The sequence below is a fragment of the Sus scrofa genome, chromosome 4, assembly GCF_000003025.6.
Source record: "Sus scrofa isolate TJ Tabasco breed Duroc chromosome 4, Sscrofa11.1, whole genome shotgun sequence".
Taxonomy (NCBI): domain Eukaryota; kingdom Metazoa; phylum Chordata; class Mammalia; order Artiodactyla; family Suidae; genus Sus; species Sus scrofa.
This window is the reverse complement of record NC_010446.5, coordinates 72,033,778-72,055,050: the sequence shown is the minus strand read 5'-3', so window position 1 is coordinate 72,055,050 and position 21,273 is coordinate 72,033,778. Positions and strand designations below refer to the sequence as shown.

At 42.8% G+C, this 21,273-nt stretch overlaps 1 protein-coding gene across 19 annotated transcripts in view; it reads right to left on the bottom strand.

Annotated features, from left to right (window-relative positions):
* The window catches only part of ASPH (aspartate beta-hydroxylase), a 204,157-nt gene that overhangs the window by 51,997 nt on the left and 130,887 nt on the right, over window positions 1–21,273 (bottom strand). For all 19 annotated transcript variants that reach the window (XM_021089315.1, XM_021089319.1, XM_021089324.1 and 16 more), the window contains 4 exons: window positions 18,796–18,881; window positions 13,350–13,436; window positions 5,893–6,043; window positions 2,208–2,344 (listed from right to left, as the gene is read on the bottom strand). In XM_021089315.1, coding sequence (XP_020944974.1) covers window positions 2,208–2,344; window positions 5,893–6,043; window positions 13,350–13,436; window positions 18,796–18,881 — 461 coding nt within the window. The remainder of the gene's footprint in view (window positions 1–2,207; window positions 2,345–5,892; window positions 6,044–13,349; window positions 13,437–18,795; window positions 18,882–21,273) is intronic.

Sequence of the window (21,273 nt, the reverse complement as noted above, 5' to 3'; positions counted from 1 at the left end):
TCAACAGAGGAGAAATATAAAGTTACAATATCCCTTCTCTGAAAATAATCTTTGACTGAGACATCAACATATAGGATAAACTTTGGTAAAGCAAAGAGAATCCATTAGATTCAGCTTATTAACTTAGTAGTGAGAGCAGGGAACAAAAGACAAACCCCACACATATTTTCAGGCTGTTAATATGTCTTTAAAAAGAAACCCATTCGGTTGTGTAATATGGGGATATTTTAGACTTTCTGCATCCTGTTATTAATTCCTATGGGATTATAATTTCAAATATATAAACAACAGCAGGTTAAGCTTTATTTTTCAAAATGAATGAAAATGTTTCAACATCATTTAGTATCAGGTTAAAGGAATGAATATATTCAAGGAAGGTTTTGCAAAAGGACAAACCTATAGTGCGTGAAAGAAACAAGGATGCCTTCAGACCCTAGGCTAACCTCGAATGTCCTTGACACCCTACAGACACTTGATCATGGTTTTTTGGAAGAAGGAAGGAAGGAGGAAAGGCAGGAAGGGAGAGAGAGAGGGAAGAAAGGACTTCTGTAATTCCACCTTTGTGGCTTGTGAAAGTGTGTATCTAATAATGGGCATTTCTGATATAATTTGGCAATTCTTAAATTCCTATGTTCCTGGACCATTGAGATAACACAATGTTTCTCTTAGCCAAACTCTGCAAGACAGGGTATTCAATGTACTGTCTTAGCCCTTAGCAAATACAATGCCCCATATGGACTTATTTCATGATTTATAACAGGTACTTTAGTATGTGGCACACATTTTCAACACTGTAAGCTCAATCCACTCTGAATAGATAGTAGAAATGCTATAAACAGCAAAGGTCCCATTTCTGCTCTTTCAGAAAATGGAAAAATTAGGACAAAAGTCAAAAGACTATTGCTCTGAAAGTCCGTTTTTCTTGATTAGGGGACCAACAGCGGGGCGGGGGGGGGGGGGGGGAGGAAAGCACCACTTTGTGAGTGGATCCAGTCCCTAGACTGAGAATGAAATCACTATTCCCCACAGCATTTTAAAAACAGAAGGAATCTTATTGCCTGTACTGAGCAGCAGCATTTTGAAAGCCATTGATCCCAAGACCTAAATAACAGAATAACAAGGAAATGTGCTTTTTTTCTTTTACAGAGGCTCTGATGTGCTCCAGCTTCAAAGTTCATTGGGTATCCTGTCTATTCTTTTTTTTTTTTCTTTTTTCCGCTGTACAGCATGGAGATCAAGTTACTCTTACATGTATACATTTTTTTCCCTCTCTTTGTTCTGCTACAATATGAGTATCTAGACATAGTTCTCAATCCTGTCTATTCTGTACCAAGATCCCTCAGTGCTTGAAGGAGTCACAGTTTTCTAGATGATATAGTTACTTGTGACTTTGCAGTTATTTATTACAGCATCCATTATTAAGGGAGACTTTTTTTTTTTTTTTTTTTTTTTGTCTTTTTGCTGTTTCTTGGGCTGCTCCCGCGGCATATGGAGGTTCCCAGGCTAGGGGTCGAATCGGAGCTGTAGCCACCGGCCTACGCCAGAGCCACAGCAACGCGGGATCCGAGCCGCGTCTGCGACCTACACCACAGCTCACGGCAACGCCGGATCATTAACCCACTGAGCAAGGGCAGGGACCGAACCCGCAACATCATGGTTCCTAGTCGGATTCGTTAACCACTGCACCACGACGGGAACTCCGACTTTTTTTTTTTAAAGGTATCCTTGCTGTAGGATCAAACAGTCAATGCCCTCTGAAAGGTGAGTGATTTAGTCCATAGGTCCGAAAGTCTTGTGTTGTGTAGTCTCTCTCTAGTTTGGACTTTGAGTGAAAAGAAGAACAAGATTATGTGTTTTTCAGGTCATGAGTTTAAGTTCACAAGCTTTTGAGTTCCTCTTCCTATCATAAAGAACACTTTTAGAAAGCCTATTTGTGGACTGATAAATACATCATTTTTTAAAATATCATAATTGTAGTTGAAGGTTTTGATGTACCAAGGGTCATCTAAAATCTAAAATCTTCTGATGAAGTGGGGAAAGGATGAAACAAAACTTAGGATAGCCAACCATAATAATACTTAAATTCTATTTAACTGAATATAAAATAGAGTAAGAGACAGGAAGAATTAAATGCAATTTGCAAGTAACATTAGAACTTCATATTCAAATTATTCGATGTAGTTAATAGCACATTGCTGCTTGCTCACCGCTTCATAAACCTTCTTGGCATTGTCATTATCTCCTATCAAGAGGTACCCCACGCCAAGGTCATTCTTTAAGGAAGTGTCATCAGGAAAGAGTTGAACTAACTTCTGTAGAGTAAGCAGGGAACCTCTCATGTGACCTGATTCGGTGGAAAGAAAAAAAAAAAAAAAACAGTAGAAATAAAGACAGATTATGTTCACCTTTGTATTGAGACTACACATTATAAGAGACTATTCAACAGAGCCTGAAGACCTGCTTAAATCTGACTGTATACTGACAGCTAAGTCTCTATTAGGATTTCATTCTGCAGCTGCCAAAGCATCAGTAGCTCCCATAAGAAGATACTGAATATAATACTGATGATAAATATTTTAAAGGCATTCTTATTTTCTTTTTCTTTTTAATTTTTCTATAGTTGATTTACAATGTCCTGTCAATTTCTGCTGCACATCAAAGTTACCCAGTTTTTTATATGTATTATATATATATATTCTTTTTCTCTAAATTCATCATCAACATTTATCCTTTGATGTCAAATTCCTTCTTAAGAAAGTTTCAGTTATCAAGTCCTTACTTAAAAAGTATTTTTCTGGGATATTTTTGGTTTATTATGACTAACTTTAAAATTATGCATAGAGAACAGGTAAATAAAAAAATCTAATAGATTTCATAGAGGGTCCAGCACCCTCCATGGAACCTGAGGAGGCACTGAGGTGCTCTCTCTCTGGGTTTCGACCTAGTCATGGAGGCAAAGGAGGCATCGTTCGGTATTAGGGCGCCCTCTGGTGGACGATAAGATACTATGCGCACATATGTCATGAAAACCTAGCTTCAATTCATTTTTAAGGCTCTCTTATGGAATTTAAGATTTCAGGGGCCAGGCGTCATTACTCCTCATCATAGCTGGAAAGACAAGTATAACAGAAAGTTTTCCAAATGAGACTAGTATACATAATGAGATTAATTACCACTAGGGTTTTGCTGACAAACTGAAAATCAGCTAAGATGGTAGGACCATCAATAAGCTAAGGCAGATAGGATTGTTTGTGCCATATTTTAGATTCCATGTACAAGTGACATCATACGGTATTTGTCTTTCTCTTTCTGCCTTACTTCACTTGGTATGAGAATCTCTAGTTGCATCCACATGCCTGCAAATGGCATTTAGGTTTTTTTGGGGGGGGGGAGTGGGATGGACTGAGAGTTTGATGTTAGTAGACGTAAACTATTACATTTAAAAAGGAGAAGCAATGAGATCCTCCTGCCTGGCACAGGGAACTCTATCTGCTCTCTTGGGATAGACCATGATGGAAGATAATCTAAGAAAGGGAATGTATACACAGGTATGACTGGGTCACTTTGCTGTATAGCAGAAATTGGCATAACACTGTAAATCAACTATACGTTAATAATTTAAAAAAAAAGCTAATTGCAGTTAGATGCCTCACTAACAGAAAACCTATCTGGCATAAAATACCGCTACTTTACCCCATGACCCACTCTCCATTACTGGCGACCTAGGGTGGTTTGCTCAGCCATTCTTTCTTTCATGAATAAATCTGACTCCCCCTCCCTGGACCCTTCCTTCTCATCTGCCCAGCCTAGGCTCACACTTTCCTTCTGCCTCTAAACTCCCCCCAGCTGAACCACAGCAAAGGCCCAGGTGAGATTTTGTCCTGCTGCCACATGCTCCCTGTTCCTTCCATGCTGCCTCCGAGGAACGAACCACCTTGTCTGTGTCGGATTCCCTCCCCGTCTCATTCTCATTCAGAGAGAAGACTAGATTCAAATATTGAAGGACTGTTTCGAAAGAAGGTCAGACCTACTCACAGGTCATCTTTCTCCAGGGCTATATAGGGTGATGAGGCTGACAGTTAGTGCAGAGTTTAATAAAAGGGCACCAAAAATCCAGGAATCAAGATGAAAGATATTTTACGTCTTTCTTTCTTTCTTTAGGGCCGTACCTGCGGTATATGGAGGTTCCCAGGCTAGGGGTCCAATTGGAGCTACAGCTGCGGGCCTACGCCAGAGCCACAGCAACGCGGGATCCGAGCTATGTCTGTGACCTACACCACGGCTCATGGCAATGCCGCATCTTTAACCCACTGAGTGAGGCCAGGGATTAAACTTGCATCCTCATGGACACTCGTCAGGTTCATAACCGGCTGAGCCACAACAGGAACACCTATGTATTCTTTTTAAAAATAAAAATTAATGTAAAAAACCCACCGTGCCAAACAGAGCCACATCAGAGGCCTGCGGAAAGAGGACAGCTTGGTGATACTGATTGCGCACCCAAGGTGCGTGCGTGCATGGAGCCGCAGCCCTGCCTTTTCCATCCGCTCTGTGTGCTGTGCATTTTTCTTCCCCTGGACTAGCCCTTATGAATATGTCTAATGGGCTATTTCTTCCAGTTTCTAACTCATCTACCAAAGCGACACAACTCCCTTTAATTCTAACCCTCGGAAAACTGATACAAGGTTCAGTTGGCTTTGAACACTACTTTCATGGGGCTCTTCTAGTGACACTGAGATAATTCACCTACATAACCTATCCAGCCAGCAGAGAGCCCACCTGAGCAGTTACACATGCTTTAGTCTCCCCTCCCGGCACACTGAGGGCATTCTGGGTGAGAGAGAACCCACCACTAGCCTGGTTAAAATAAAGTGAGTCTCGCTTGCCTTTGGCCCTGGGAACCTGGGTCAGTCAGAGTAGATGCTTTATGCGGCTCTGTTCAAAGAATTTGCAAATTTGCTTGTTGATGAACATTTTTTCCCTATCATGTTCTACGGTATAAAGTAAAAAACTCAACAGGTAATTTTTTTTTTTTTTTTTTTTGTCTTTTTGCTGTTTCTTGGGCCGTTCCCGCGGCATATGGAGGTTCCCAGGCTAGGGGTCTAATCGGAGCTGTAGCCGCAGGCCTACGCCAGAGCCACAGCAACGCGGGATCCGAGCCGCGTCTGCAACCTACACCACAGCTCACGGCAACGCCGGATCATTAACCCGCTGAGCAAGGGCAGGGACTGAACCCGCAACCTCATGGTTCCTAGTCGGATTCGTTAACCACTGCGCCATGACGGGAACTCCAACAGGTAAAATTTTTTTAGAGGGCTTAGAACCACCATTCCTCCAGAAAAATTATTGCACTCAGAGTTTCCACTGTAGTCCAGTGGGTGAAGAATCCGACTGCAGCAGGGTTAAAAGATCCGGTGTGGCCACAACTGAGGCAGAGGTCACGGCTGAGGCTTAGATTCAATCCCTGGCCCGGGGGGACTGGGGCCACAAAAAAAATTACTGCACTGATGCTTTTAGCCTCCGTGAACCAGTTGGTGATAGTTCAGAAAGAGAAGAGTTTGGGATGATAGGAGGAGCTCTTGATTCCAGACCTATTAATTTATTAGCTATGATTCCTTAGGCAAATTATCCAACCTCTCAAGATTCCATTTGCCTCATCTGTAAAATGTGTGTGGGGTGGGTTGGCGGCAAAAATACCATCTGCATCTTTGCCAGTATGAAGATTAGGATTGCTATTTCAGTCTGTCACCATCAGATAAACTGCCTGAAATGAGTTATAATACTCAGGTTTCCTTCCATGTAACTAAACTTTTCTACAAGTACACACAGCCGTCAGGCTTTTCAAGATAAAAGCGCACCATTTGCTACTGAGCAGATTCTTAGCCATCTCACCTAGAAACTGTTGTCTGTCTGACCGTCGCTTCAAGCTCAGCTTCACGAGGTCTGCGGGGACGTCCGGCAGGCTGGCCGCTTCCTGGTAGGTCTGGATGGCCCTGCGCAGGATCTCATTGCTCCTCCTCTTCTCGGCCAAATCATCTTCACACTAGAGGAAGTTTCGGCACGGGATAAATGTCCCAGGACAAGCTATTTTTGCAGTTACCCAAAATATTTATGAAAAGTTGGCTTTGGGACATGTTTTCAAAGTCATCCGAGGAGTTTCCATTGTGGCCCAGTGGTTAATGAATCTGACTAGGAACCATGAGGTTGCGGGTTTGATCCCTGCCCTTGCTCAGTGGGTTAAGGATCCGGCGTTGCCCTGAGCGGTGCTGTAGGTCACAGACGCAGCTTGGATCCCGTGTTGCTGTGGCTCTGGCGTAGGCCGGCAGCTACAGCTCCAATTAGACCTCTAGCCTGGGAACCTCCATATGCCGCAGGAGCGGCCCTAGAAAAGACCAAAAAAAAAAAAAAAAAAAAAAAAAAGAGCAGTCATCCAAGACATCCATCCTACACCGTTGGTGGGAATGTAAACTAGTATAACCACTATGGAGAAGGGCATGGAAGTGCCTCGGAAAACTGAACATAGAGCTACCATTTATATGATCCAGCAATCCCACTCCTGGGCATATATCAGGACAAAACCATCATTCAAAAAGATATATGCTCCTCTATATTCATAGCAGCACTATTTACAAAGGTGAAGACATGGAAACAACCTAAGTGTCCACTGACAGATGAATGGGTTAAGAAGATGTGGTACATATACACAATGGAATACTACTCAGCCATAAAAAAGAACAAAATAATGCCATTTGCAGCAACATGGATGCAACTAGAGATTCTGATACTAAGCAGAGTAAGTCAGAAAGAGAAAAACAAATACCACGTGATATCACTTATATGTGGAATCTAAAATATGGCACAAATGAACCTATCTATAAAGCAGAGACAGACTCAGAGATGAAGAGCAGACTTGTGGTTGCCGGGGTCAGGGGTGAGGGAGTGGGATGGACTGGGAGCCTGAGGTTGGTAGATGCAAACTATTACATTGAGAATGGATGGGCAATGAGGTCCTATTGTATATAGCACAAGGAACTATATCCAGTCTCTTGCAATAGAACATGATGGAAGATAATATAAGAAGATAAATATGTGTGTGTGTGTGTGTGCGCGCGTGAGAGAGAGAGAGAGGAGACTGGGTCACTTTGCTGTACAGCAGAAATTAGCACAACATTGTAAATCAATTATACCTTAATTTTAAAAAAGTAATCCAGGACAAATGAAAATTTTCTTTTTATGAAGGATAAACAAGTAAAGCAAAGCAACACAACCCGTTATTTTCGTAATAGGAAGAAAAGTTAGGACTACAGAGGAGAAAGAATATCGTGAAAGCAAGGCTAATACATGCTGGGCTGTTACACATTAACATTAGCTGACAGAGCTCCCATCCGCAGGTCCTGTTCTTTCACTGGTTTATCCCTGTGTTCATTCATTCATTCAACAGCTATATTCTGGGAGTCAGGCATTGTTCTATGCAGGTGGCAGACAGATTGGACAAAACGGACAGAGCCCTTTTCTCTTTTTGCTTCGTTCTAGAAAGGTACATCAATACGCAAATGAAAGTATCACGTGTCTTGGGGCTGTAAGTGTTGCGGATACAATGCAGGCTTAGGAATTCCTGGCTTAGGAATGCCATAAATGCTGTGGATACAATGCAGGCTTAGGAACGCTGGGAGTGGGCGGCAGGGAGGATTCCGCTTTAACCAAGATGGTCAAAGAGGGTCTGAGAGAAGAGAGGAAGTGAGGCACCAACATATGTGGGAGAAGAGCATTCTAGGCAATGTGGTGCCTCTCGTGGCCCCAGTAAGAGCATTTCCATGGGGCTTCTGGGGACCCAGAATTGAATGGAGCAGGTTTAAGAGAAAACAGGAGGGAGGGAGGTGAAGACAACGCTTTCAAGGAATTTTGCTGTAAAGGGAAGTAGAGAGATGGACCAGTAATTGTAGGTAATGTAGACAAAAGGGAGAGGTTTTGTTTTTGTTTGGTTGGGTTTTTTTAAGCAATGGGAAATATTAGAGCCTGTTTCTAAGCTGATAAGAAAGTCCCAGGAGAGGGGGCACATCTGATGATGCAGGGGACCCAAAATTAGAATGATGTCTTTCAGTAGGTGAGAACAGTTCATCCATGAGAACAGGGACCAAAATACTGGGGTGGGAAGAGAGGGGAGAACATGTAAAATGGTTTTGGAAATCCATCAGATTTAGTTGACTACAATTTGAAGATGACCATTTGAGAAAATGTGATATAGATGCTAAAAGAAGTATACGTGGTTTTTTTTCCCTTAGATTATCCTATTTAGCATTTTTACCATGTTAAAATAAAGTACGTTCTGTAGGCAATATATAGATTCCTACAGAAGCAAAATAAAGCATAATCCCACATGGAGTTCCCATTGTGGCGCAGTGGTTAATGAATCTGACTAGAAACCATCAGGTTGCAGGTTCGATCCCTGGCCTTGCTCAGTAGGTTAAGGATCCAGCGTTGCCGTGAGCTGTGGTGTAATTTGCAGACTCGGCTGGGATCCTGCGTTGCTGTGGCTCTGGTGTAGGCCGGTGGCTACAGCTCCAATTCAATCCCTAGCCTGGGAACCTCCATATGCTGAGGGAGCGGCCCAAGAAATGGCAAAAAGACAAAAAAACAAAACCAAAACCATGATCCCACAATGTGAGGACATAGTAAGAAAATGATCCATCCCTACCTGACCCCCAAATGAAAAACTAACAAGAACCAGGACAAATGGATAAAAATAAGATATCTGTGGGAAGCTTTTCAGAAAATACCACATCAAAGAAATCACTTATTGGAGCTGCTGTCATGGCTCAGTGGTTAACGAAACCGACTAGGAACCATGAGGTTGCGGGTTCGGTCCCTGGCCTTGCTCAGTGGGTTAAGGATCCCACGTTGCTGTGGCTGTGGTGTAGGCCAGTGGCTACAGCTCCGATTGGACCCCTGGCCTGGGAACCTCATATGCCGTGGAAGTGGCCCCAGAAAAGGCAAAAAGACAAAAAAAAAAAAAAGAAATAACTCATTAACATGCACTGATAAGGATAAGTTTCCTAAGACGAAGAGGGCTGGAATTGAAGTGTGGTGACAGACAATGATGGACTTATGATAAAGGAAAATTGATGGGATGAAACTCTGTAGGTTAGAAAAGGGCAATTCACCTGTGCCTGACAGATAAAAGCTTCCACATATACAACAATCTTTTCATATCTGCAAATGGTCTCCAGAATAGACATATCTACCAAGAGAGAAAATCCAATGTCAGTGACCCATACTGGTCATCCTGCTTCGTGGCCTTCCATATATTCACATCCTGGCTTTTCTGTTTAGGCATCAGTTTCTTGTGAGTTTGGCTATAGTGAGTTAACTCCCCAAAACATGACTGTTCATAAATGATGTCACAGAATGCCAGTCCTAGAGCTGAGAGAGCCCTTTTGAGGCCATCTCGTTTGCCTTCTTCATCTGGCAACCCCTTGGAGCTACCAAACAGATCCCAGGACTGAAGGTTTTTCAAGATCAGTGCAAGGACAAATGCCTACCAAAACATCATTCTCTATAGAGAGAGTAATACATATCTTTACTAAACTCAATCTGAAATGAGAAAATGATGATACAACTACACACTTCGTTCCTCTGTCCCCACCCCTGATCCTCAAGTCCTTCATCTGAATGAAGTATAAACATTTTAGAACCTCCAGGGTTGGAAAATATCAGTATTAAAATGGCACATAATTTTTTAAATCTCTTGTAGAAAACCGATAGGCTTTGCTCTGAAAAATCAAAATTGATTTTGATCAATTTAGCACACGTAGATAAATGATTTGTGCTGAAACTGAACATTTGTTTCAGGATGTTAACATCACAAAGCGTTTTGATTGGAAACAACTCCCGATCCAACCTTTCTAAGAGGTATGGCATATCTTGCCTGAGAGGCATTAACGATTTGTGTAAGATAATAAAGTGAATTGAGCTCATAATTTAATATTTTGTGTCTGATGATCAGGGAACTCGGTCAAAATTGATTTTTACAGTAATCCAAAGATTAAGACAATATCAGCGCTATTTTAGAAATGACAAATACTATAGTTTCTATTTAACTTAATGTTGCGGAATTTTAAAAATGTGTTGGGATATTCCATTGACTGTTTAATCTGCTGACAAAGAGTGAAAAAGCCATCGTATTCCTCCCTATGAAATCCATCCTCTGTAGAACTTTTTTCTAAAACTCTTATGAATTTAAAGTTTCTGTTAAATTGTCTATTAAACCTTACTTTACCATGCTTAAATTGTGTACTGATGTTAATAGCAATAACACTTTGTAGCATAATAGTTCAGAGATAAGAAATATTGCTGGGGCGTAAATCTCAAATTCTTACTGTTAAATAAGAGTATAAATACAGCCTCTGCCTTGTGCAAAAAGTACCGCATTACTTAGACTTTGGTACCTGCAATTAATATCACATATGAGAAAAATTCTAAGTCGTCAAACATTTTTGCCTTAATTAGCATCTGCCCCAATCATTATTCTCTTGAGTTAACATCCTTTCCTTAATCAAATGATTGTCAGAACTAGTGGCAAAGCACATTACTTATATGAATAGGTGTGATCTTTTGGCAACACACACATATTCTCTTGCTCAATAATAACAATACAATTTAGAAGTTTAGGAGGATTACTGACCAAATTCATTTATAGGAAAAATGCAGTTGCAGTTGCTATAAACCTAGTCTATATTGTACCATGGATAAAAGGAACTTCTTTGCATTAAATTTTCACAAATTTAACTTATTGAAACTGAATTAATACAAATTTAATTAATAAGTTTTTAAAGGGAAGACAGGAAGAACTTAAGTATCTGGATTTTGAGTGGTTGTCACCCTCAGTTCAGAGCAAAACATACTTGTTTTATCTCTAGACGTGTTGGTTTCCGTATGAGTGTCACACCCAAGTGACTGTACTGCCCCCTCCAATGGGGTGTTGGCAGCTTCTCCTGGGTCTGGAAAATTTCTGCAGCTCTGCATCTGTTGTTTCCGGGCAGGGCTGACAGTCTGGTCTCCGAGGCAGGCTGGAGGAGCTCAACTGCCTGACACTTGCACATCAGCCTCGGCTTTCATCCTGGGTTCCAGACCCCAAAACTCCAATGGTCTGCTGGACATGTGCACTTGATTGTGTCATAGGCATCACAAACTTAACAGGACTGAAAGAAAACTCTTGATTGTGCAGCCCCCCAAACCTGTGCCTCTACCCGTCTTCTGGGTCAGTAACTGGCATCTCCTCAGATGGCCGACCCCCAAACCCCAGGGTTGCTCTTGAGTCCTCTCTTCCTGACCCTCACATCAAATCCATCATCAAGTCCTCTTGGCTCCGCCCTTGTCCACTGCCCATCTCCACGGCCATAACCACTGTCCGAGCCAGTGGATCTCAGGTCCCCCATTCTCCTGGCTTCTACTCCGCAAGCTATTCTCCACCCAGCAACCAAAGCAATCGTCATTAAAACAAACAAACAGACAACCAGCCAGGCATGCCATGCACAAACCCTCCAAGGCTCCCACGGCTCAGAGAATTAAACCGCCACCACGTCACCCCTCTCGGCTCAGCCCTCCCTAGTCCCCACAGATAATGCCAAGGCTGAGTCCCGGCATCATGGCCTTTGTCCCCACTGTTCGCTCTGTCTGGACATCTCCTTCCTCGACCTTGTCACATCTCAGCCACTTGTCACCTCCCTTTTTGGATCATCTTATCTCAAGTGTAGTCTGCTGTCACTCAAATACAACATCTGTAAACAAAAAAAAAAATCTTTTTTTTTTTTTTTTTTAATGGCCCACTCCGGGCATATGGAGATATGTCCCCAGGCTAGGGACTGAATATGAGCTATGGCAACACTGGATCCCTTAACCCACTGCACCTTGCCAGGGATTAAACCCCAGCCTCTGCAGTGACCTGAGCCACTGCAGTCGGATTCTTAACCCACGGTGCCACAGTGAGAACGCCAACAGAACATCTTAATGACCTGCTCTGTATTCCATGACTTTCTCTTTGCAGCATGTATTACTATGTGAGATGGTCTAATGTATTTACTTTAACATTTCTAATATTCTTTAAATATATATTTATTCGTAAAGACTTTCAGGGTTTTGCTCTAAGGTCACGTCCGTGGTGAGATATTTTCCTGCCGTCCTATCCAGCACCTCAACCCCCTCACGCATCCTATAGCTGGGCTCTGCCTTGTTTTTGTCTCCTGACAAAGTATCCAGTAGCAAAAGCAATAGATTTTCTATGTCTCATGATTGTCTTCTCCATCACAATGAAAATGCCACATGTTTTGTGGGTGGCTGCAGTGCCTGGAACAGGGCCTGCCACATTTTTATTCACTAAAAAATTGTGAATAAGAAACTTTTAAAATAGCTTCCATTGGAATATAAGATCCACAAGGACAGAGACCCCTAGCGTGTCCTCTAGATAATCCCAGGGCCTAAAACAGTACGTGACCCACAGAGGGTTTCCGCAGCTACAGACAGATGTGGAAAAGCTTCATGAATTGAGGAGCTGGAAAACGGGGAAGGTTCAGTAAGAAAGGAGAAGGTGGAGGTGGCGATGGGAGAAGGGAGGTGGTAAGAAACGAGTCAGCTGATAGAAACTACAGAGAGAACAAAGTCTATCCACTTTATTTTATTTTATTTTACTTTGTCTTTTTAGGGCCACACCCATGGCATATGGAGGTTCCCAGGCTAGGGGTCCAATCAGAGCTGTAGCTGCCAGCCTATGCCACAGCCACAGCAAACACTGGATCCAAGCCACATCTGCAACCTACACCACAGCTCACGGCAACGCCGGATCCTTAACCCACTGAGTGAGGCCAGGGATCGAATCCGAAACCTCATGGTTCCTAGTCAGGCTTGTTAATCACTGAGCCACAACAGGAACTCCCTATTCCACTTTATATTAAAAGAGTCTTTCCTAAGCACCCTCTGCAGGCACCTCTAGCGATAAAACGAGGTTCTTAAAGCCCTAAGGAACCTGAGGTCAAAACTACATGGTGGGTCTAAACAGAAGGAACGTGAGGGTGATGGGAAATGAGTGACAAAAGTGTTATTCTTTATTTTCTTTGCAAACCCAGACAGAAGCTATATGGAGGGGGAGAAAAAGAAAAGCCACTAAATTCACCAGTGCAAACAGCAATAATTAATTGTCTTATTTTAAAAAGTATTTTTTGCTTGAATTCAGGCATATGCATGAGAAATTGATTCAGCATACACACGAGAAGAGAAAAATAAAATACAAACACTGGGTGGTGAAAGTCCAATTATACAGAATAAACAGCATCCTAAGTGGCGGGGTTTCTACGTACCTGTGCTTTTCCATAGCGCGCCCCTGGGCTCTTAGGGTACCTGCGAACTAGTTCTTCAAACGCATTCAGTGCTTCCTCAATTTTCCCCTGTTAGGAAGAGGAAATGACATAAATACAAGAAATTCAAATGCATAGTGTTATTCAACATAGTTATTTAATATTCACCAAGTAATTTTATCAGAATTTCCTGGACTCCAATTTTATCTTAAGACTTTAAATAATGACCTGCATTATGGTGAACATAAAACTAGAAACGACTATACCTATACTTTATTGTTTTAAAGACAGATACCTGACAAAGGATGTACCATGAACCTTTGTTAAAGAAACTGCATTTTCCCTCCAGGTGTATGGTTCTTACTTGCATTCTTAAAAAAATTATTTAGGATTTAAGTTGGAGAAAAATCCTGCAGGCAGCTGGAATGCCTTTGGGTCTGCAATGAGAAGTGCATGCCTGGTGGGGAATGAGCATGCAGGATAAGAGGGTCACTGGCCTCTTGGCATGGTGGTGAGGAACCTCCCCTCGCCCCGCCACCTGCCACCCCCGTCCATCCAGCATCACTCCACAGGGAGAAACAAATGTCTCCCAGTTTCTAACGCATGACAGCCCCTCGGGATATGGGAACCGTAAGACAGAGACAGACTATCTGAGCTGAACTTTACCAGACACTTCAAGCACCTATAAATCCATAAATCCATTCATCCAGTGCATAGATATAAGCTGACCCTGGTTTGTATGTTTTGACCTTCACTGAGTGAGTTTTCACAACAAAGTTTTACCCTACAAGTGTGACTGGGCTCAGCAAATCACACAGTGCTACTCAACTGTTATTGACATCTACTTGTCAACAACTTGACTAAATAGAGCCAGGAAATATTTACATTAAAGTTCCTCTATTTATTTATTGGTCTTTTTAGGGCCGCATCCACAGCATCTGGAAGTTCCCAGGCCTGGGGTCAAATTGGAGTGGCAGCTGCTGGCCTACACCACAGCCACAGCCACAGCCATGCGGGATCCAAGACACATCTCCGACCTACACCACAGCTCACAGCAACGCCGGATCCTTTAACCCACTGAGTGAAGCCAGGGATCGAACCCACATCCGCAGGGATAGTAGTCAGGTTTGTTTCCGCTGAGCCGCAATGGGTACTCCACGACAACAGTTTTTAAAACCACTCTGTCATTTCTTCCACGACTGATTTTAAGGAATGAAAAACTCATGTTAAACACGTTGTCCTGTGTAACGTTCTTCTAACCACCCAGTATTAGTTTCCTGTGGCTGCTGTAACAAAGTACCACAAACTTGATGGCTTGAAAAGAAGAAATTCATTCTTTCGGGGTCCTGGCGAACAGAAGTCCAAAATCGGTTTCATGGGGGCCGAAATCAGGGTGTCAGCAGGGCTGTTCTTCCTCGGGAGGCACTAGGGGAGCACCTGCTCCTTGCCTCCAGACAGCATTTCTTGCATCACTTCAACTTCCACTTCTGCCTTCACATTGCTTTCTCATCTATCTGTGCTTCCTCTTTTGTCTGCATCTCTCTTGTATGAAAACATGTGATTGAATTTAGGGCCCAACTAGATAATCCAGGATAATCCCCCCATTTTAAGACCCATCACTGAATCATATCTGCAAAGACGCTGTCTCCAAGTTCAGTAACATTTACAGGTTTTACAGGTTCCGGGGCCTAGGACACAGATATCTTGCGGCCGGGGTGGGGGGGACAACTGTTTTCAGCCTACCACATGCCTCATGCAAAGTGAAATCGCAAATGTGGAGGCCATGTTTTTTCGATATGCTTTAGTAATTTATTTAAGGTTAATGCTCAAGACGTGATTATTAGGAATGAAATGCTGCTTTAGACCTTAAGATGAAAATCTATTTGTTTGTTACTGTTGAGGCTATTTTTCTGAAAATTATGTTAAATGTACCATTTCCAGATTTAAAATATGGGAATAACAATATTCATAACAAATTTGCTCAAGTATTTTGTTCCCAATTAAAACTCCCTTAGTTGGCCATCAAGGTTATAAAAATAATGGATTATTTTGGCTTTCTCCTATGCATCCTTTGGATCTGTTATCACAGGGGCTATGTGCCTCTCCTAAAGGACCTTCAGCCCTGCTCTCGTCTCAGTTGCTGGTGAAGGAAATGTGTTTGCTTTTAGTCTGAAAGAACTTCCCTTCCCAGGTTCTTACTATAAGAGAATCTAGCACAATTCTTATTTAAAAACTCAACTATAGGGAGTTTCCATTGGGGTGCAGCAGAAACGGATCCAACCAGCATCCATGAGGATGCGGGTTCAATCCCTGGCCTTACTCAGTAGGTTAAGGATCCAGTGTTGCTGTGAACTGTGGTGTAGATTGCAGATGTGGCTCAGATCCCAAGTTGCTGTGGCTGTGGTGTAGGCCGGCAGCTGCAGCTCTGATTCAACCCCTAGCCTGGGAATTTCCATATGCTGCAGGTGCAGCCCTAAAGAAGGAAAAAAAACCAAAACCAAAAAACAAACAAACAAAAAACACCTCAACTACAAGATAGAATACTTGCAAAGCACTGCCTGAAAATCATCTGTTCTTCACCGTAGCTTATATTTGATCCTAGAACCAAGACAGTTCATTGGACAGAGGGGTATTTCCCCCCTCCCATTTTGGCAGGAGGCCAATGGGCTGCACTGAAGAACATTAACACACCCGGTAGAGGTCACATAAACTCGGCCTGTGTGACATTAGGGAGGAGGCTGGGCCATCCGTCAGTGTACCTTTATGAAGACCTACAGCAGAACTTTTGTCTCTGGACTTGGTGCAGAACAGCTATTCTGAAGCACCCTGTTCATCTGGCAGCAGCAGGCTCTGCCCACCCCTTCCTCCTTCCACCTCCAGTTTGCAGCATTCCCAGGTCCACTTAGGGCCTGTGGTGTGAACTGTTCTGCACTGGCCTGACTCTGGCTTGATTAACTTTTCCCTTCTTTCCTTTTTTTTCTCCATTTATAATACAAGAATAATAAATGATTCCAACAAATGAACAAACATTTCGGCACATCATTTCCTATCCTTTCGCTGGTATCTAAAGAGGACTTTTAAACAATGAATATTATTTTTAAAAAAATAGATGATTGAAATATGATCTGTTGATAGGATTTTTGGAGGAAAACTAAAGTAACCTCCTATTTCATGTCACATAGTATCTGAAGTCCAGGCCTTTGAGCAGGGCACCCCTCAGGGCCATAGCTATTCAGGGGGGTTGCATTGTTTGGAAACGCCAGTTATAATAATGACCCTAATGAAGTTATGCTGATGATTCGGTCAATAATACAGCTCCCTGTTGTTTCGGATTCAAGAACTGCTTCTGTGATTTAGCCTGTTATAGATGCAGGTGCTCCTTGAGGAGAGCACCATTTCTCCAGGTGAGCTAGAACGCCCATGACTGTTCCAGCGCTTTTATGTTTCACTGGCTTATCTGCCCCTTGATAATGGAGGCCTTATTTACTATTCATTATAATCACATAAAAATCCTTCTCCAAAGCTGCTCGGTTTTTTTTCTTTACCCCCTAAGGCACCTGTGAAAGAGGCACCCTCCCCCATTTTCATAAACAGCATGCAGCGCAGAGAAAAGTGGGGAAAGAAGAGCCCGCTTCATGTCTCTTAAGGAATGCAAATTTTCAACAAATAGTAGATGGCTTCATTTTATAAAGTTAAACACGATAGAAACCGAGATCACTCCATGTTAATTTCACGGATAGTGATTTTGCTGCCACATTCGGAATTATGACATTTGTAGTGGCCGCTGACAAGGGTAAGCCAGGCTTTGGGTTGGGAACCTTGTTTAATGCTAGTTACAAGCATCTCCACGCTTGCTGAGGCTGTCCTGAAAAATACATGGGAAGCACATTCTTGTCCCATTTTAGTACCTAGCTTGGGTCATTTTATTGCTGTTGCTTAAGAATGATAGTCCCTTTATTCCCTTTTTTGCAGCCAATGTCTACTGATTAAAAACCACATTACAGGCCAATAGTGAGTATAAATTCAAGTACAGAGAAGAGAAAGAGAAATTTCCATGAGAAACAAGTACAGGCAGATAAGCAATGGGATCCTGCTGTACAGCACAGGGAACTAACTATATCCAATCCCTTGTGATAGAACATGTTGGAAGATAATGTATATATGTGTATGACTGGGTCGCTTTGCTGTACAGCAGAATTTGATAGAACATTGTAAATCAATTATAATGAAAAATTAAAAAAAAAAGAACAAGTACAGGCAGATCTTAGAGATATTTTGGGCTGTTTCAGGTAACCATTAAGAAAGCGAATACCGCAATAAAGCGAGTCCTATGAATTCCGGTTCCCAGGGCACATAAAAGTTATGTTTACATTATACTGCAATCTATTAGGCATGCAATAGCATCGTGCCTAAAAAACAAAGCACATACCTTAATTAAAAACACTTTATTCCTAAAAATGCTAATCATCTGAGCCTTCAGGGGGTCATAGTCTTTCTGCTGGTGGAGGGTTTGAAATATTTTGAGAATTACCGAAATGTGACAAAGAGACACGAAGTGAGCAAATACAGTTGGAAAAATGGCACCAATACACTTGACTGACACAGGGTTGCCACAGACCTTCAATGTGCAAAAAGTACAATATCTGTGAAGCACAAGAATGTACAAGAAAATGAAGTATGCCTCTAGGCGATAAAGTAAAGATACCATTAAATATATTAGGATAAATACTTGCCCCAATAATTAGATGAACATGACCCAGTTAAGAGAACAGAAATCTGCAGTCTAGTTTTAATTCACTGTTTTCAAAGACTTGTAATATCCAGAAACAATGCAAATCATATCTCAAATTAACAGATGACAAAGGAAAATATAAAACAGTCACCCTGGAAAATAGAGGAATATGAAGTTAATCCCAACTAAGAAGAATATTAAATCTAATGTCATTTCCCCTAATAGCAACCATTCTAAGAGTATTGGACTAACCTTTTTTTCTTTCTTTTTGCATCGAGGTTTTTGAAAATTAAAACCCCTACTTGTACGGTACTGGACAATACTAATTTTTTTTTTTTAGTCTTATTTAATCTTTACAAAAACCAAGTAGGAAGAGTACTTATTATTCTCATTTTTAAAAATAAGGAAACAGGCTCAGAATGACCAAATGATTTGCCCAAAGCCACGCAACTCGACTGTGATGGAAGGGGCCTGACTCCCAAGTCATCTGACCGAAAGTAAAGTTCTATTTCTATTTGGCCATTAGAGCTGCAATTTTTCTTTTCATTTGATTCACTCCCTGTGGAATGCTAATGCGCCTGGGGAAAAATTCACTCTACTCAAAGGTTGTTTCTCTGACATTTTTTTTTTCCCCTAAACAAAACCAAGAGTAATGCCTGAGTTTATTTAATAACGAAACCATTGCCCATTTCCGTGCAAGACAAAACAGCCACCTACCCTTTTACGGAGTTTTTCTGCAGCATCAAGTTCAGCTTTAATGGTCTTATCAAATTTATTTAATAGTTTAGGCTTCTTTTTCTTAACTGAAAGAAAAAGAGGTTTTAAATTTTATTCTTTTGTCTAGAAATGGTTATAAGAATAGTAATTTACGAAAGTAGTAAGAAACCCAACATAGGTCTCGAGCCTATAACTGGAGGAGCAAGTACACTCCTGGCTCACCTTCCCACATGGCTCCCCCCACCCCAATATGACCCAGTCAGAAACTGCACCCACCCCCAGTATGACCCAGTCAGAAACTGTGCCCCTACCCCCAGTATGATCCAGTCAGAAACTGCACCCCTGCCCCCAGAGTGACCCAGTCAGTAAATGCCTTGAGCCCTTTTCCTCATAGGCTCAAAGTTTTCTTGGGAGACTGGGTGGGTGCTGGGATCCTGAAACTCTCAGTAACCTAATTTCTCGAATGAAAATGGTAGGTGGTTCCTCACGCTTATGTTCAGCTCCTTGACTAAACCCCAAAGCTGCTGATTCCCATCTCTGAACACACCTACAATAAAAGGAGGAAGCTACTCCTAAGAAACTCATGTGAGCAGGATTTCTTAGTCCTTGTCTAGGACTCAAGGCGCTGCTGTTGCATCATGGACTTAAATTCTAGCACATTCCACACTTTAGCCAGAAGGGACCACCCCACGTTTTCCTAATAAGCTTTGTGCCATTTCTGAGGCTACGTTCTCCAAGGAAATTGGCTTATTCCTTATCAGTTGAAAATACGCCCTTCCTTCAACCACCAGCTCACAACCACACTCACTCCTCACATCATTCACACAAGTGCTCTGCTTTCTCTCCCTCTCTCTCTGCCACACTGAAGTCCACAGCACCACGCATACATCTTTTTTTGTGGTTCTTCCCCCTTAGACTTATTATAATCATTTGTGTACTTATCTTGGTCCTTTTCCAAACCATTAGCCCCTGCAGAGGGGCACTGTGTCCTAGATGCAAATATCCTCAGGCTTACTCAGTATCAAGTGGTACCCAGCAGGTGAGGGGCAGGCCTGCTGGTCCATATCCCACAGAGCCTGTGGAGTGGATGGATGCAGACAGACACCCAGTGCTCGGGGATGCCCAGAGCAAATCATCCTATTTCAGGGCTCAGAGGTATGACAAGGTGGAACCGTAAGCCAGATGTTTCAGGTAGGGAGATGCAAGAACAGTCAGAGAACTTCCTCAATGTTCTGACATGAGACCGACACAGTCATTCCCTTCTGCTCTATTCTGTGATGAAGGAGGAGGGGCTCTCTTGCTAAGGTCCCTGTCCTCCGCACACACACCTGCCCTCTGCCCCCTCTAGCTCTCTGAAGGTCTCCCAGCCCCCCTGGCTCTCCTCTGAGCCTCTGTCCACATTTCACAGTGCTGGTCTCTGCCATCCTAAAGCCAACCAACCAATCAGGACAAAATGAGCCTCCTCTCCCCTACTCATCCTCTCTTCCCCGCCCTCTCCTGGCTCCCTCTCCACCCACAGAATTCACTTCCTCACCTGCGCCAGGGGCAAAAGCCAGTCTTCTGGAAGGAAGGAGGCTCAGTGGTTAAGAGTCAGATGGCAGGGGCCTGAGTTCCAGCTCTGTGACCTGAGCCAAACTGGTGCCAGACTTTTCTGACGCTTATTTCCCTAATCTATCACAGGCGGATAGTCTTTTCAAGAATTAAATCAGTACTGCACGTGGGCAACTGGCAGAGCGTTAAGCATACATACAATAAGTGTTAAGCATCTGAGAGCTGACAATGCGTGGGCTGTCTTTCTCTACAAGGTCCCTTGTCGCTTCTTCTCCCATTCCACCTGGCCCACTGCAGCATCGGACACAATGGACTTCTCTCTCCTTCCCAAAAGGACCCCCCTCCTGGACTGCCGTGTGGCTGGCTCTCCTGGTTCTCCTTCCAGTCTCCTGCCCTCTGCTGGGCTGCATCATATCGTACTCTTCACGGTCGTCTTCAGCCTCTAAAGGGCTTCCAAACTGAGATACATATTAACTAGTTAATTTTCTCTTGCCACACAAAAATCATAAACCCAGGTGCCTATGGACACAGGATATTCAAGCTCAGATCAGAAATGAACTTCGCTGTGGCTCACAAATCCATTCTGTCTCAGATGTGCCCTATTTCAGAGGGTGGTACCATATACATCTCTTTCCAAATGACAAACCTGGTTAGAGAAGGCAAGTACGACAGGGCAAAGAAGGAGCCGGAGGAGCAGACTCCTCTTTGTTCAGCACACACCGTGTGCCAGTCTCCAGGCCAGAGCCTTTACACGTCTCCTTTAATCCTCGCAACCTCCCGGATGTGGGGAACTGAACATCACCCAAGTAGCCACTGAGGTTTCAGCACCTCCCTTGGTACCTCCCGTGTTTGCAGTTAAAGTTACCATGAGATGTAATTACAAAGAAAAACAAAACAAAACTATTGGCAGCTCAGGACATCCAGAAC